A 16,169-nucleotide genomic window follows, 5' to 3' on the forward strand; every position below is an offset into this window, starting at 1 on the left:
TCATTTGCTGTGGACCTCACCCTTCTACATGGCCCATCAATCACCCTCCCATCTCACCTTCTCTTCTCTCTCTTCTCCTTAATGTGGGATTCAGCAGCTATAAAATCCAGTCCTTCTTTTCTTCCTTTGTTGAGTGACTGCATCTGAATAAAATATTCTTGAACAACTCTTAAAACTAACTTGATACCCCCTTTTAATTGACATGTAGACTATGCTCACTGCTTCTAGTCATAACTACATATGACAGTCAAGAATTGGGTCAGGGAGGTGGGATGCAGAAGATGCACTGCCTGCCACATCCTGGGCAGGTTGCCCAATCCTAAACTTCTCTCCAGTGGTTAAGACTGCACTTTTAGATAACATTTGGAAAATACCACACAGGTTTATCACTACAAGTGAGAACATTGATAGCAGTTAAAATATTAAAACACTCCCAGTGCGTATCAATCCAGGATAACTGGTTGTTTTTGATGAATAATATTTTTAAAATAATAAAATTCTATACAAATGAGCTATTAACCAACAATAATGTAAAACATAGTATGAATCACAGTATAATTGGGCAGCAGTAAGAAATAAAATTACATACTAAAAGCTTGATGAAACAAAAAAGTATTACTCAGTTTATGTAAAAATATATTCAGAGAGGGCCTGACAGAATTTGACTGGGAGAGTATTTTTGAGCAATAGCACCACTGTTTGTCATCCGTGCATGCTCATCTTGGAATAGCAGTCAGAGCAGAGGCTGATCTTAAGGTTGAAGATACAGCACTTAAGGCAATCTACCCATAAACCTCAAGGCTTTAAAGTCCAAAACCAGTAATTGGAATTGGATGTGGAAGCAAATAGGTAGGTAGTGGTACTGATAGCTGGATGTTCCAATCTGTGGGTGCCAAACCAAAGTCCAAATGACATATTTTGGACCAATGAAACTTCTAAGCTTTTATTAAAAAGCCCCATGTAGAATGTACTGGAGTAGACTAGCTTGGAAGTGACCAGAGTCTGAGTAACCAAGACAAAGTCCATTAACAGGCATCAGAAAAACATGATAGAACTGGAAAATTTCTGCAAGATGCAGAATGTAAGATGAAGAATTCAGTAAAAGAGAATCAGGAGCTTTCAGTGTGCTCTCTAATGGGAAGATGATTACTATTATTTTGCTTCTAATGGGGAAAATTGTTTATACATTGTGTTCTGTAGTGGAAAATTGTTTTCTATTACTACACAAAGAAAAATAGTAAACATTATAGGTATTATTTTATATCCACATATAAGTATGTTTGAATCCCATTGATTCCAGTGGGAGAGTTAAGCAGTAGCTTTAATCTCTCCCATTATAGACAGTGGAGCTTAAAACTGTGTAGCCTGCTTGAATCAAATCCAACTTTCTGGCTTAGATTAAAATGCATCAACATTTTAAATACAGTGGAGTGTCTCAAATTACAGCTCTGAATGCAGTGATGGTGAATGGTCTGCATCTCTGCCCTCCTATTTTGCTGTGACTGTCAAAGACCAGTCTTCCAGTGATGAGAGTTGGGAGACTCTTCCAGGAAAGGAGGAACCAGAACCTGAAGTGCAGAGTGACAGCAGTGGTGTGGAAGAAGAACATAATGACTTTGGTTTCCAAGCAGGGTATGTCTTCCAGGGGTGTAGACTTTTCATTTTCTGGGGGGAAGGGACATGGGGCTAAGCCTGAGTAAGAGGGTTATACTTGTTTGTTTGCATTTATGTATGTATATATTTTTATTTCTAGAATCCATCCTTCATCAATAGATCCTAGAGCGTTCAAAGCCACATTAAAATAACGAATTCTCAACAAAAATATTACATTTTAATTATATATTATGATAGATTAGACCAGTGAACTAAAACCTTTTAGAGACCAAGTGCCCAAACTCAGTGGTGTTCCCGCACCAGGTGTCCTGCCCACAGAGAAGGCTCTGCATGCCAACTTGGGCACACGTGCCCTGGGTTCGCCATTGCAGGTTTAGACACTACCCCACCATCCAAAGGTCTATGCAATATACCATCCAAATTGAAGCCCAGAATTAACAAGCTCTATATGGCTCAGGTCCAGGTTATTTGAAAGACCATATTTTCCCTTATGAGCTTGACTATGCTTTGAAATCTTCTGGGGAAGCCCTTCTTTCAGTCCCACCATCTTCAGAGGCACGCCTGATGGGAACATGAGAGAGGTCCTTCTTGGTGGCTGCTCCAGTACTCTTGGAACTCTCTTCCCAGGGAAACTAGACTAGCTCTCTCCTTAATGTGCTTTTGGAAGTACTGTATTTTCTGGCGTATAAGACTACTTTTTAACCCAGGAAAATCTTCTCAAAAGTCGGGGGTTGTCTTATACGCCGGGTGTCATCTTATAGGGCAGGTGCTGAAACTTCTGAGTCGGACTGGAGAATCTGCAGTCGCCACATATGTAACTGAAGGGCGGAGCAAGCTGCAGGCGTCCAGAACACCCAGGGTATGGAAAAAAGAGCCGTGTTTGCAATACCGCTCTGATAGTCTTGGAGACAGGGAGGGCTAGGCAGGCAGGGAGAGCTGACCAATCCAAGCAGGCTTTGTATACAACACATTTTCCTGCTAAGTACCAGCATGTCATAAGCATTGGAATTAAAATTACCATATTGAAATCAAATCTGATGTTTTTTACATTTTTATTTGGTGTGTGTTGGAAGAGGGGTAGTCTTATACGGTGAGTATATCCCAAACTATATTTTAACTGGAAAAGTTGGGGGTCGTCTTATACGCCCAGTTATCTTATACGCCGGAAAATACGGGTAGGCAAAAAACTTCTGTTCTGGCATAACACCAATAGCACTATGTTTTTAAGGACTTGTAAAATTGTAGTGTATTTTAAATGTTTAATGTTTTAATATTGTATAAAATTTATTTTATTTTAATATATATTTATATCCATCTAAGTCTTTTCCTGAGTTTTAAAATGTATGTGTTTTAAATTTTGTAAGGCTGACTTGAGGCACAGAACTGGGTAAAAAGCAGTATACAAATAAATACATAATGTTCATTCATACATTCAGAATGAATACACAAGTATTTGTTTTGTGTATGAAACCTACTACTCTCCTCGTCAAGAAACTCAAATGGGTACTTACACACACACACTCCTACCTCCAACATAGTTAAATATAATATGCAGATAAGATACAAATTTTGTTTCCTTAAAACAGGGCCCAAGGGAAACAGAATTCCCCTTTCTTTTTCACAGAAAAAAAAGTAGAATTACTAGTTTTTTGTGGGTTTTTCGGGCTATGTGGCCATGTTCTAGCAGAGTTTCTTTCTGACATTTCACCAGCATCTGTGGCTGGCATCTTCAGATGCCACATAGCCCAAAAAACCCACAAAAAACTATGGATGCCGGCCATGAAAGCCTTCGACTTTACAATAGAATTACTACCACCTCAGCCGCCCAGCCAACTTATGATTCGCTCTTCCATTTTTTTACTTACCCAGAATGATGGTGTTTTAGGGGCACCCCCCCAAAAAAAATCCTTCAATTCTCCGGTGTTTCTGCTACCACTAGCAGGAAAGAATAGCTGTTTCTGCCAGAAGGCAGATCTCCCTCCATACTTTTTTCATAAAGATTTCCCCCAGAAAATCTTTGACCCCTCCTTATCTGTGCATAAACAAGCAAACAAACCCCTCTTCAATTGCCAAACAGATCGCTTTTTGAAAGACAAAAGCCACTCCTTTTGTGTCAGGTTCAGCCTCCACAGATTGATTCCCTTCTACCTCCTCAGGCTTCATAGAACAAAAGATTACACATCTAGGAATTATATTGAGGTAGAGGTATCCTTAATTTTTTACTCTGAGTTATAAGGGATTCCTGGAGGTTATTTAGATCACACACACACCCAACACATAACAGCAGGTTGCCTGAAAGGGGCTGCTAATTCTGGGAAATCCCAGATGAGATTTGGACCGTTCACCCCCCCTGATGTCTTCCTATCTGAAGCAATGAAGTGTGCTAGTAAAATGAATGATATATAGAGTTACTATGGTAGCGACTGTACACGCAAATACTTTTGTGACTGTCATGCAGTGTTTGTGGTTATCACTGTTTCATATATGGTCACTGGTGATGAAAATTTAATAGATATACTAAAGATATACTAAATCTACTACAGTAGATGGCGGTTATACTTGATTTCTGGAACCCCATTTTGGATAAGATTTCAGTTTACAGCCTCAGGCAAGACTTCACTGTAATGATTGGGTAGGCATCCTTTGGCCTTCCAGATGTTGGATTATACTTCTCTCCTAATCATTATTATTACTGTGCTGGTTGAGCTAGTGGAAGGCAGAGTTTGCCTGGCTCTGAGGCAGAGCTGTTGTTTGGACAACTTACCTACCTTTTCTTAGGTTATTAAGATAGCAAGAAAGTTAAATCTATGTATAATTTCTATAGAATTTTCATTAACTGTCCCCTAAGCACTGACATTAGCTTTGGGGTTCTCTAATTTATTCTCCTACTCCTCACTTGTGGATAGAGATGAAATACCAGTGCCTTCATAGTCCTCCAGTGTATGGACATATGAAACTTAGAGCAACTATGGGAAACTGGCCTGCCAGATATTTTTGGACTGATCTCTTATTATGGCGGGTTACAGACCGCCATTAAAGTACGGACTCAGTCCGTACTAGGGTTAGGAAGGTGCGGTGCTTCCGCACCCCCCTAACCCTAGTACGGACTCAGTCCGTACAAAATGGCAGCTCCCCTTCCACAAGGGGGCCGCCATGACGACGTCACGACCGCGCCACCTCTACATGGGGCGGCGTGGACGTGACGCCGTCGGTCCACGCCAGGGCGCCTAGGGCGCCCTTTCCGCGGACCAGGAAGGAGCTCCATTTCGGAGCTCCTTCCTGGTTTGCGGCGGCGCTTTGCTTCGCTGGGCACAGCCTTCAGATGGCTGCGCCCAGCGAAGCAATGGAGAAAGGGGCCAAGCGGCCCCTTTCTCCTTCTCCCCACCGCCGTGGGGTGTCCTTGGGGCTTGAAGCCCCAGGGACACCCCTTTTCAGGCTGCGGGGAAGCGGCGTTTTGCTGCTTTCCCGCAGCCTGAAAAGCGGCGGATCGGGGCCTCAGCGGCTGCTGTTCTGGCAGCTGAGGCCCCGGTACACCAGGGAAAGGGGCGGGTGCAGCCCGCCCCAAATGGGCGGTCTATAACCCGCCTATAACACCTTGGTTGTGCTTGTTAGGCTGATAGGAGCTAACACAGAACATCTTGTGAGCCTCTGTTACCCACTCTTGATCTATAGCTTCCATACATTCAGTGTATTGCATAACATTCTACACTGAATGCATTGAATTTTGCAGGGCAAGAAGAACCAGCCCTGGTTAATAGTTGGATAGGAGACTACAAGGACTATTGGGATAGAGCTAGAAAAAATACTTCTCTGAAGTGGCCTCTCCAGTCAGTTGATAATAGTGATTATGTGGACTCAGTTTAAGGCAGCTTCCTGTGAAGAGCTGCAACTTCACTCATTCTGGTCTGTTTCATTTCTGCAGTCATGCCAAGTGAAACCATTCCAACTTTGTATGATTTCTGTCAAGTTTTACTTTTTCTGTGTAATGAGACTTCCTCAAGAATTGCCATAGATTCCTGGGGGCTAGTTGTGTATGATTGGCAGCCTGCAAATCTAGCTTTAGTGTAGTACTTCAGTTGAAGTGGGTAGGTCTGACTTTGGCACTGTGGTTTGTCCCTAGAGTGCTTATATTGATAATTGTATTGTCACCTTTCTGATGATCCTGACACCACTTCACAATATTATGTGTTTGCATAAAGGATTTCTACTATGCATGTACAGTTCTGTGCCTCAGTAGTTCAGAAATATAGGGCCTACTTTAGCTTGCAATTGACTTTATATAGTAATGTCAGAGGAGTCACTCTTTGTGATAATAAAGCACTTGGCATTTTGCTTGTTTTGTCATTTGGTTGTTATTGCAAATGCAAAGATAGCAAGCACACAATGCAGTTTTAAAGCATGAGAGCCCTTAGCAAATAAGGAGACCAAGGAGACAGTAGCAATCTCCTGTGTGGTGAAGAGATGAGCATTCAAATATACATTTCTTCCATTTGCATTCTGAAGTAGTACAGTTCCAATAAAGCTGTACCACATAGTATTCACAGTCCTTAGATTGGCTCTTGATTCTTTCCATAAATTAGCTGTGACTGAGCTTTCTGACTTTCATGTTCCTATGATTTTTGTCATCCAACTGCAAGGTGAGCTGGCAAGATTAGAACTTTAAGAGCTGCAGGCAATAAGGACATTTGTAGAGCTGATAAATAACATAGATACATGCAGTGAGATGCAGTAAACATTAATGTGCTTCTTTGGCCTCCTAATTTAGCAAAGTAGTTTTAAAGTCAGTGTCTTATCTTAACTCCTTAAGTTTGTCTGTTCTGAAAGAGATTAAACCCAGCGATGATCAAAATAGAAGGATCAATTTCTTTAGTACACATGGAGATTTCACTGTGAAAGCACAGATTAAAGGCACAAACAAGTCATTAACCTTTGTAGGGGAAAACTGCTTCACATTAAAGCTACTCTGCTCTGTATGGGTTGGGTTGTTTCTGTATTTTACAAGGGAAGTACAAAAAAATTACTCCTATTTTTAAAATCCAAATACTAAGTGGTAAACAAAAATAATTTAAAAAGTATAAATGTCAAAGTGTTCCTCCTATTTTTACTGACAGTTGCCTTACTAGGTTGCAGCTTGACCATAATATGGAAATCAAGGCTTTTTAGAACAGTATGACTGATCATGTAATTTTAGCATAAAAGTCCACAAATTTGTCATATTTCAAAGCTTCAAATGGGGAAGCCCCAAACTGCTTTTTCTTTCTCATAAAATAGCTTCCTAGCATTCCTTTCAAGGTATTTTTAAAAAATATTTCCAATATCAATTATACAGATTTGCAAACCATTTTCATGTATAAGGTTAATAGTTTCCTTTCTTGTCTGATTTGATTCTCTGTTTGTATTCAAGATGTTTAAAAGCATTTACTATTGCTTTTCTGACAAAATTCAGATTTTCCTTAGAGCATCAATAAGTTGTTGTGTTGGTAAAGGAACTATTTACACAGTATTCACATTCATTAGTGGGGATTATAACGACCTTATATGTTAAACCATGTCAGTTGTTTTGGGAATACTGGAGCAGTAGGAATGACCTATTGCAAATAATTAGGGAGACTAATGTGTGATTCATTCTCAAACACTGTGGGTTTTTGTAAATTGAAAGCAAACTCTGATTACAACCATTAATTTTGTCCACCTACATAATAAAGCCTTTGAAAAGGAAATTGTTTTACTTCCATTCTAATGACCTTTCTTCACATCACACAGTTTGACATTATTAAAAAAACCTGTGATTCTTACCTTAGTAACATACATAGGAGGTCCGTGTCTTTTTAAATGGATGGCACTGACCAGTTTTGATGAACTAACTATATGAATTTTCTATTTCTGGTCTCACAGGAATATTAGAAAATATTACAAATAATTTGATATTGTTAGATTTTGTATAATAACACCAGACTTTGTGATTAGTAAACAAACAGAAAAAACCATCCAACTGTAACTAATTGAGCCAAACTAATTTGGAGGTTTATTCAAACCTCCCTTTTATGGCCAAAACCTGTGAAGTTTTACTTGTATTCAGAGCATTTCCTTGGATTCTGAGTAAAATGAGTACATGGGCCAGTAAGAGGAAAACAAAGGATGAGGATCCTATCAGCCTACAGGAGCACTTTGCAAATAACTGGTAATTGGTTGACTAGTTTCCTTCACAGCTTTGCAGAGAAGTAGGAGAAATGCATAACCAGTAGTATAGCAATAGTTGGATGATGTCATAACTCTGTCTATAGTATCACGGGCACAAACTGTCTAATTCCTTCCGCTTGTAGAGTTGCAAGGGAGTTTGGAGGACATGTAATCCAGTCCCTAGATCAATGCAGGATCTGCTGTGCAGAAATCAGCAACCACATTCTTGATAAAATGGCTGTTCAACCTCTTATGTAATATCCGCAATGAAGAGAAGCCATAATCTCCATGAAAGGTTATCTACAGTGGAGCAATTTATACAGGCATTGGCTCTTCAAAATTCATATATATACATATATACTTGACCATATCTTTTAAAGCGTTCTGTATAAATATATTATTTTAACTATTGTATATACTAATGAAATTTCAGTCAAAAGTTGACCCAAAAATCCTATGTCGACTTATCCACAGGTCAGTGTAAGTATTGTACTTTAACTCTTATTTTAAAAGAAACCATCCCCTGGTGGAAGGCAGGTGGGTAATCTGTCCTGGAAGCATTGACACACACACCCCACACACACTCCCTCATCCATCCAGCCTTTAGTGTGAGCCCAAACAGTTATGCCTGCTGGAATTTGTAAATTCTTTGGCATTGTTTTCCTTTGTTTCATGCTTTATATTCTTTGTTACATGCCCCTAGATTTTACCCTCAACTTATATACGGGTCATATCAAAATCCATAATTTTGGCCCCAAAACTTGCCCTCAACTTATACATGAGGTCCACTTATAGTTGAGTATATACAGTATTTGTGTAGAATGATTTCTTTTTATGGAAAACAACCACCTGGTTTTGTCCGTTAGTCCATGAATATAATATAAATAATTAGCATAGATGAAGGGTACTTCATGTACAATTGTGTATGTGTAGTTTTACATAGATTTTCATATTTTTTATAAAGGGAACAGACCACCCTAGAAGATGGTGAAATTCCTTGGTTGCAGTATCATGAAGAAATAGAAACTAGCAGTGATGAAGAAACTGATCAAGTGAGCCATTTTTTGCATCCTGGCTTTTTCATGTTGGATGGTAACAACAACTTAGAAGATGATTCCAGTATGAGTGAAGACTTGGATGTGGAATGGAGGTATGTTGGCTCTTGGTCAGTTCTGATTTAAGAAATGTATCCCACATCTTACCTGGAGAGAAAACAATGAATTAGCACAATAAATTACAACACTAGTGTCTTCTGAATTTAACTTCTGCAGCAGAGACTCCAATCATATATGGAGAGAAAAAACAATAATGCTAGGAAAGGTGGAAGGAAGTAGAAAGAGAAAGCTGGATAGATTCACTTAGGGAGGTCACAGGTATGAATTTACAGGACCTAAGTAGAGACTGGAGTACAGTGGACCCTTATTATATGCTGGGGTTTGGTTCCAAGATCCCCCGTGGATAACAAAATCCATGGATGCTCAAGTCCCATTAAATATAATGAATAACAAAATGGTGTCCCTTATAAAAAATAGAAAATTAAGGTTTGATATTTTAAATATATACTTTTTTTGAACATTTCCAAACCGTGGATGCTTGAATCCGTGAATAAAAAATCTGTGTATAAGAAGGGCCGACTGTATGTGATTTTGCCTCGCTCGCTAGTCTTGGAGATGTCTCATCCACAGGGTCGCCATGAGTCAGGATGGCTCAAGGGCATTTAACAACAAATTTGATTTCTATATTGGCCATCAGGTGATGTCCGTGAAACAGTTGCCTCTTTGGTTGCTTGAAGAACGTGTTTGTGATTAACAAGACTTGGCCTTGCAAAATTCTCCTGCTTCATTTCTTGATACTAAGCCAAATTTTCTGACAATCTTTGATTCTGCTCTGTTTCCTACTTTTGCATTTCAATTACCTATGATTAACAAGAAGTCATGTTTAATGTGTGATCAGTTTTGTCCTTGACTCCAGCACAGAAATCCCTCATTGTAATGCCACTGCATTTAGTCTTAGATTTTCATTGCCTGAGTAAAACACAATGAAATTATCTGACACAAAATGTCCCATTCCTGTCCACTTTAGCTCACTCACCCCAAGTATTGCAATGTTTATATGTTTCATTTCTTGTTTTACTATGTCTAATTTTCCCTGATTATTGCTTGTCACATTCTATGTTTCTGTTATATGTGTTGGGCAGCTTTGAGCTTTCCTTTCACATCTGAGCGTGACAGTATCTGAATGTCCTTTCAGATAGAATCCAGTTGCATTATTAGCCTCACCATTACTCGTAGTTGTTCTGTGCTGACCCAGTAGCTCATTGAGTGCCATCTGACTTATTCTATTTTGGATTGTCTCATCATAAGGTTTTTGTGGTAAAAGACATTCAAAAGGTGTTTACTGTGCTTCCTTTTGCACAGTACTAACAAGTGTTAGCTATAGTGTCACTACCATTGTCTCTGACATATCCTCCATTAGTATCATTCCCTCACTACTGGAGCTGCCCATTAGATGGCTGACTCCTCAGCAAAAACCTGTCTGAAATGGGAGACCCTACCAGCAGCATTACTGGCATAGCATAGCCCTTTGCCTCACAGGAAAACACATCCCCATTACTGTGGAAAGATAGTACTATTGTCCTACCAAAAATCAGTGTCTGATTCCCTTAAGGAAGGGGAGGTTTGACTATTTGTGCTACCATATTGAAAATACAATGGTTCTGTTAATATTGGCTTGCATTCCAAGAGATACAGCTTAACTCAGTTCAATAATTGTTTTTCCTGACAGTTTCTCTGTATGTGACTATTATCAACAACAGGATTACTCTCTCACACACACTTCATTTCTCTCTCAATCTCTGTCTCTCATTCTCTCTTTCTATACATGACTCCTGATAGAACTGAGGAATTTAATACAATTTTTCCCTCCTAGGCTCCTTGATGAATTTGGTGATGGTCTAGGTGTTGCTCAAGCCATTTCTTATGTGGATCCCCAGTTCCTTACATATATGGCTTTGGAAGAACGGTTGGCACAGGCCATGGAGGTAATGCAATACATTATTATTATTATTATTATTATTATTATTATTATTTATAGTATATTTCTGTTTTAAAATTAGAAAAGGGGAGGGAAAATGTGATTAAAACCCATTTATACAAGGTCATAATTAACATCCACTGTGGATTAGGCATGTTAGTATTTCTCATTACTAGTTATGTACCTCCCCATGAATAGCAAAAAATGCGGGATCTTAAATCACACACTTTTCAGTGGACACACCCGTGCCCACATGCGTACCCATTGAAAAAGTGGGTGCACTATATATAGACAATGGGCATATGTGTATTTTACGGGCAGGCTGTCCTGTTGTCTTGTTCTGCTAGGTAACTTCTATAAGAAGACTAATGCTTGGGTAACTTGATGATCTAAAGTAAACACCTCAATCACTGTAGCTTACATAGCCATATGACGATCCTCCAACTATATTTGTAAAAACTCAGTTGTCACTCACCAATCAACACACTGCACAATTCCCATGCAGGCTGCTGGTTTTAACCTTTAAAGTCCCTTGCTCCATATAAATTTGCATGGCAACTTTTCCGACTTCTGAGCCCTGTTTCAGATTTTAAGATTTAGAAGAAGAACTTACTGTGCATGAACCAGCAAAGCAGGTGGGTCCTTGAGACATAATCACTTCACCTGGGGTATTCAAGAATTGAAAGATTTCCAAGGTTTAAATAAGCAGTGAAAAAAGTTTTAAATAATTTAATGATAATACTGTACTATATTTATTCTTTTTTAGATTATTTTATTGGTTTATTTATTGTCATGTATTGGTTTACTCTAATTCAAAACAGTACTGAATATAAGAAAATATAAGAAATTTTAAATCTTGAAAATGGAGATAAGCATGCATATTTCACATACCGAAGCAAGGGAGGGGTTGACAGCAAGAGATTGAAATGTTGGAAGTTTCTGCCTTACATTTCCTTAGTAGTACATGTGTGATTAAGCTGCCCAAGTGGTGGTAAACATATTGCCCCCTTTTTCAGAGATGAATGACAAGGGAAGGAGATTGGCAGTTGTGAATTGAGAGGTGTAGATGAAAATTATACATCTTTTATTCAGTGTTGGTTTTAGCACCATAGCAAAGGAATGAAATTCCCTACTTTTTGTTCTTTTAGGACTCTCTTGCATGAGGCAGGTGGACTTTTCTGTGTGTGAGATAACCTTGTGCCATGTACCTGGAAAGGTACAAGAGTTCTGTATAAAGAAAAGTGGCAGCCCCACTGGCTATTGCTATGGCTGTGGGCATTTCTAGCATTTTACATGACACTGGAAATGGAAAACTTTACTGCTCTTGTGCCTTTCAGAATACTGCTAGATTTCCTGCAGGAAGACAAGAAAAAAATGGAAAATGTGAGAAACAATTATTAGACGCTAGAACAGATGGCTCCTGGGAAAACATTAGGGATAGACAAGTGTTTTTTGGAGAGGATGCCACCCAGCAACTACTTTGACATTTAAAGCTGTGCTGCAAATGGCCTTCCTTACAAAAACTGGGGGGAAATGTGGAAATTCATTAGGTTTGGAGTGGTCAGGATAAAAGTAACATTTTTGGAGGGGCAAAATTCTTACTAGAAAAAGCAGAGTCAGCAAAACAAGGAAACAGAGTATTGGCACTCCTCCAAACAGTTAAGTCCTTATATATAGGTCTGGTAGCTCTCTTCACCCACACACCATCCTGCAAGTGCTGGGGACTGGTACCATATTTGATCCCATTGGCTACCAACATTTATTCTCTCCTTCCTTTCTTTCCTAGAAACTAGGGACCATCTGCTGATAGTTCATGGACTGGTACCAGCCAGTGGACCGCCACTTTGTGAAGCACTGCTCTGTATTGTGTTGTGCCATTACTGGTGCTGTGTGTAATTCTAGGTACATTAATTGAGGTTATGTGTGGTTGTAGCGGTTACTCTTTGGTTGTTCTGCCAATTGATCCCTGTTTTAATCCTTTAAGGAAAGTAAGCAGTGTCAGCTGGTAAAGTGAAATGTTTACAAGCAAATGTAGCTGTCCTCACTATTTGATGCAGTGGGAACTTATGTGGTTTCAAGATCAAGAGTGGCCCTTTCTGTACAATGCTGTGTTATGCTAGTACGGCATTGTATTAAGGGGTTCTTCAGCTTTTGGAATCATCAATCTTGTTAGACAGCTGTAGAATCCCCATTTTTCATAAACCATCAGCTGGAACAAACAGTTTTGCTGTTTGCTTCCAGTACAGGTTTTCAGAACTCGGATTGTCTTTTTAGAAGAAATGTCTTTTGAGCTATGGAGCAACTAAGGGCCCGTTCCCACTTACTGGAAAATCCGTTTCCTGAACCGATTCCTGAAACTGGTTCTGAAAAAACATAATTCCCACTATGTTTGCACTGGTTTCAGGAATCGGTTCAGTGGCAGGGGGGGCATCTTGATGGGCCGGCTTGTCTCTGGCCTCTCCTGGCCCCCAAATCCCTGGCCCAGCCTCCTTACCAGCCTTCTTTGGCAGCTAACCGGGTTCCCTGCACCTTTTTTAAATTTCTCGTGGTCAAGGAGGCCGGAAGGAGGTTGCAGAGATGCTAGAAGACTTGCAATCTCGTTCCGGCCTCCCCAGTCACAGAATTTTTTTAAAAAGCTCAAGGAACCTGGTCAGTGGCCAAAGAAGCCGGTAAGGAGGCTGGGCCAGGGATTTGGGGGCCAGGAGAGCCCAGGCCATGCCAGCTGCCCCCCTCCCCCGGGCCGAGCTGCCAGTGGGAACCAGGGCAGATTCGATTCCGATTTGAATCCACCTGGTTCCCACTTGAGCTGAATCAATTTATTTCTAAATAAATCGATTCAGCCCAAAAATCACCCTATTTTCCCAGCATCTTTTTGACCCAGCTTAAATGGACAAAAATGGGCAAAAAGCATGCCCCCTCTTTCTGAAACAATTTCTGAAATCAGATTCAGTGGGAACCATGCCCATTTAACCTGGATCACAATCTGGATTTAAACGTAGTGGGAACAGGGCCTATATAGCTCACCTGATGCATTTCTGCTACATTTATTGCTGCTAATAATACCAAAAGCTCATTAGAAAGAAATAAACATTTGAAGGGTAAATATTTCTAGGCTGACCAATTTTTTCTGGTCTGCAACAGAACAGAATTCTGCTGTTCCCTAACATGGCAGTAACCTTCCAGATCTGTTTTAAAGTATAAAGTTCAAATAACCGACTTGACAGTCTGTTGAGGGAATTTTAAAAAGAATTATTGTTTCATCAAGATTACATTTTCCATTGATTCTCAGGGTTTTTCTGTCTAACTTGTGAAATATCAGGGCTGAGCATGAAGGCAAGCACTTTTTATTACAATTTTGGAAATTGCACCTTACTCTGGAACCTGGCAAAGAGCAATGTGTTTTCCTCATCTTGTGCTGAGCATTCAACCTAGAAAGGAAGGTGAGAGCATTCTCTCTCAGTTACATTCAGTGTGCCTTTGAGGCCCAGCTTCGTGTTACACACAAGCCCCTGCCTCCTTTAGTCCAGTAGTCAGGAATTATGGGGAGCTGAAGTTCAAAACATCTGGAAGACCAAAGACTGGGAACCACTGCTCTACCCATTTCCCATCACAGAACAGTAGTCTTTAGAGGATCTGGGAAAGGTTCAATCCCATCTCCCCCCTCTGCAGTCCACTTTGTACCTGGAGATCTAGAGAGCTAAGAAACCTCCCTGATATGATTTCTGAGTAGAATAAGGGAATACTGGGGGGTGGGAGGAGAAAGTACCAGAGGTTTCTCCAGTGGAATATTGGATGCAGTTCTTAGTACACAGCATCAGAATTTGACATCTACTTCTTATATCTGTATAACCATTCTTGCATTTATTCTTTCCTTTAATTTATTTTTCAGTATTCTTTAGGGAGACTGACTTTAGGCTCTTAGGTATAGCTACATTTTGCTAAATGGCTAATTTTTGAAGCATGGTGTTTTCCAAAGGTTGTTTTGAATAACTAAATTTTGTTATATCCACAAAACATTTGATCAACTGTAATTTAGATCCAACGTTAGAGCTCTCTAAATTGCCATTGAGCATTTGGAATAGTCATATAACATCAAGTAGTGTTATTATTTTAAACAATCCAGATTGGTCCTTTATTGAGCAAGAGGTGGCTGAAAAGTTCTCCCAAATTTAAGCCCAACTCCACTTAATATAAGAATGTTTCAGCCACCTGTTGTAATATCTGAGTACATAATAGTGTATTGGATTCCTTCCATTATGGATTCATGTCTTAGATAAATGTGTGATAAAGAATTATGTCACAACCATCTGAATGATTCTAGAAGCAGTAATTTGTATAGCATTAGTGGGTATTCTTTCTCACTTTTACTTAGGCAGGTTACAGACCGCCATTTGGGACGATCTTAGGACGTCCCAGTTTAAAAAAGGGGCGTCTCTTCTAGATGCCCCTACTCCTGTTACGGACTCTGTCCGTAACAAATGGCGGCGGCCGTTCCACACGGCCGCTGCCATTTTGACGTCTTGGACGCCTAGCGTCCAGACGTGTCGCGGCGGAAGTGACGCCGTGAAAGCGTGCCTTGTGCTTTGCGGCGCCACTTCTGGGGCCCAGGAAGGAGCGCGATTTCCGTGCTCCTTCCTCGCAGCGTCCAGGAGTCCCGCGGTTTAGAAGCTGCGGCTCCCGGACGCTGCAAGCGGCGGCGGAGCCAGACCGCTGCTTTTCAGTGGTCTATAACCCGCCTGAGTCTGCATTCCTTGTATCAAGACACCTTTGTTGACTTTTTTTGCAATTATACAAATTGCAGTTGCTTTTGAAATCCCTTTGCATCAAGTGTGAACAAAATGCAGCTCTATAAATATTGTTGAATTGCAGCTCTTAGTATTCCTCACCTCATGCTAAGCAGGCTAGGTTCATGATCCAGTATCCCCCTAATAGATCAGGATGGTATTGGATCATGATTCTAAATAAGTAAAGCAGATGAAGATTTTTTTAGATGCCTCAAACATTTAATAGCTGCACATTTGTTCTCAACTAACTGAATAACAAGCTATTAAAGACAAAAGAGGGCATTAAAACAAGACCAGGAACTTTGCAGATCAGCCACATTGGCCAAAGCAATAAAATAATTTTGAAACTTTCTGTATGGACTGATTTTTCCAGGTTGTGGTTCAGTTAGCAGAGGTTTGGAATTTTTACTTTATTGCTGTTCAAAAAAACAGCATTTTTTAAACTGAATTTTAACAGGATTATAAAAGCTGGTTTTTCCATCTGTTGAGACCAGCCATGAACTCTTGGGATCAAGGATGCTGAATATTCAAATAAATAAAGCATTCTCTCACTGCAGA

General features: G+C 40.0%; 1 protein-coding gene across 11 annotated transcripts in view; it reads left to right on the top strand.

Annotated features, from left to right (window-relative positions):
• Positions 1 to 16,169, top strand: part of PJA2 (praja ring finger ubiquitin ligase 2) — a 63,010-nt gene that overhangs the window by 32,091 nt on the left and 14,750 nt on the right. For all 11 annotated transcript variants that reach the window (XM_089492391.1, XM_089492433.1, XM_089492447.1 and 8 more), the window contains 3 exons: positions 1,447 to 1,632; positions 8,759 to 8,944; positions 10,723 to 10,834. In XM_089492391.1, coding sequence (XP_089348517.1) covers positions 1,447 to 1,632; positions 8,759 to 8,944; positions 10,723 to 10,834 — 484 coding nt within the window. The remainder of the gene's footprint in view (positions 1 to 1,446; positions 1,633 to 8,758; positions 8,945 to 10,722; positions 10,835 to 16,169) is intronic.

The sequence above is a fragment of the Sceloporus occidentalis genome, unplaced genomic scaffold (assembly GCF_023333645.1).
Source record: "Sceloporus occidentalis isolate IW3139 unplaced genomic scaffold, rSceOcc1.0.p SCAF_1, whole genome shotgun sequence".
Taxonomy (NCBI): Eukaryota; Metazoa; Chordata; class Lepidosauria; order Squamata; family Phrynosomatidae; genus Sceloporus; species Sceloporus occidentalis.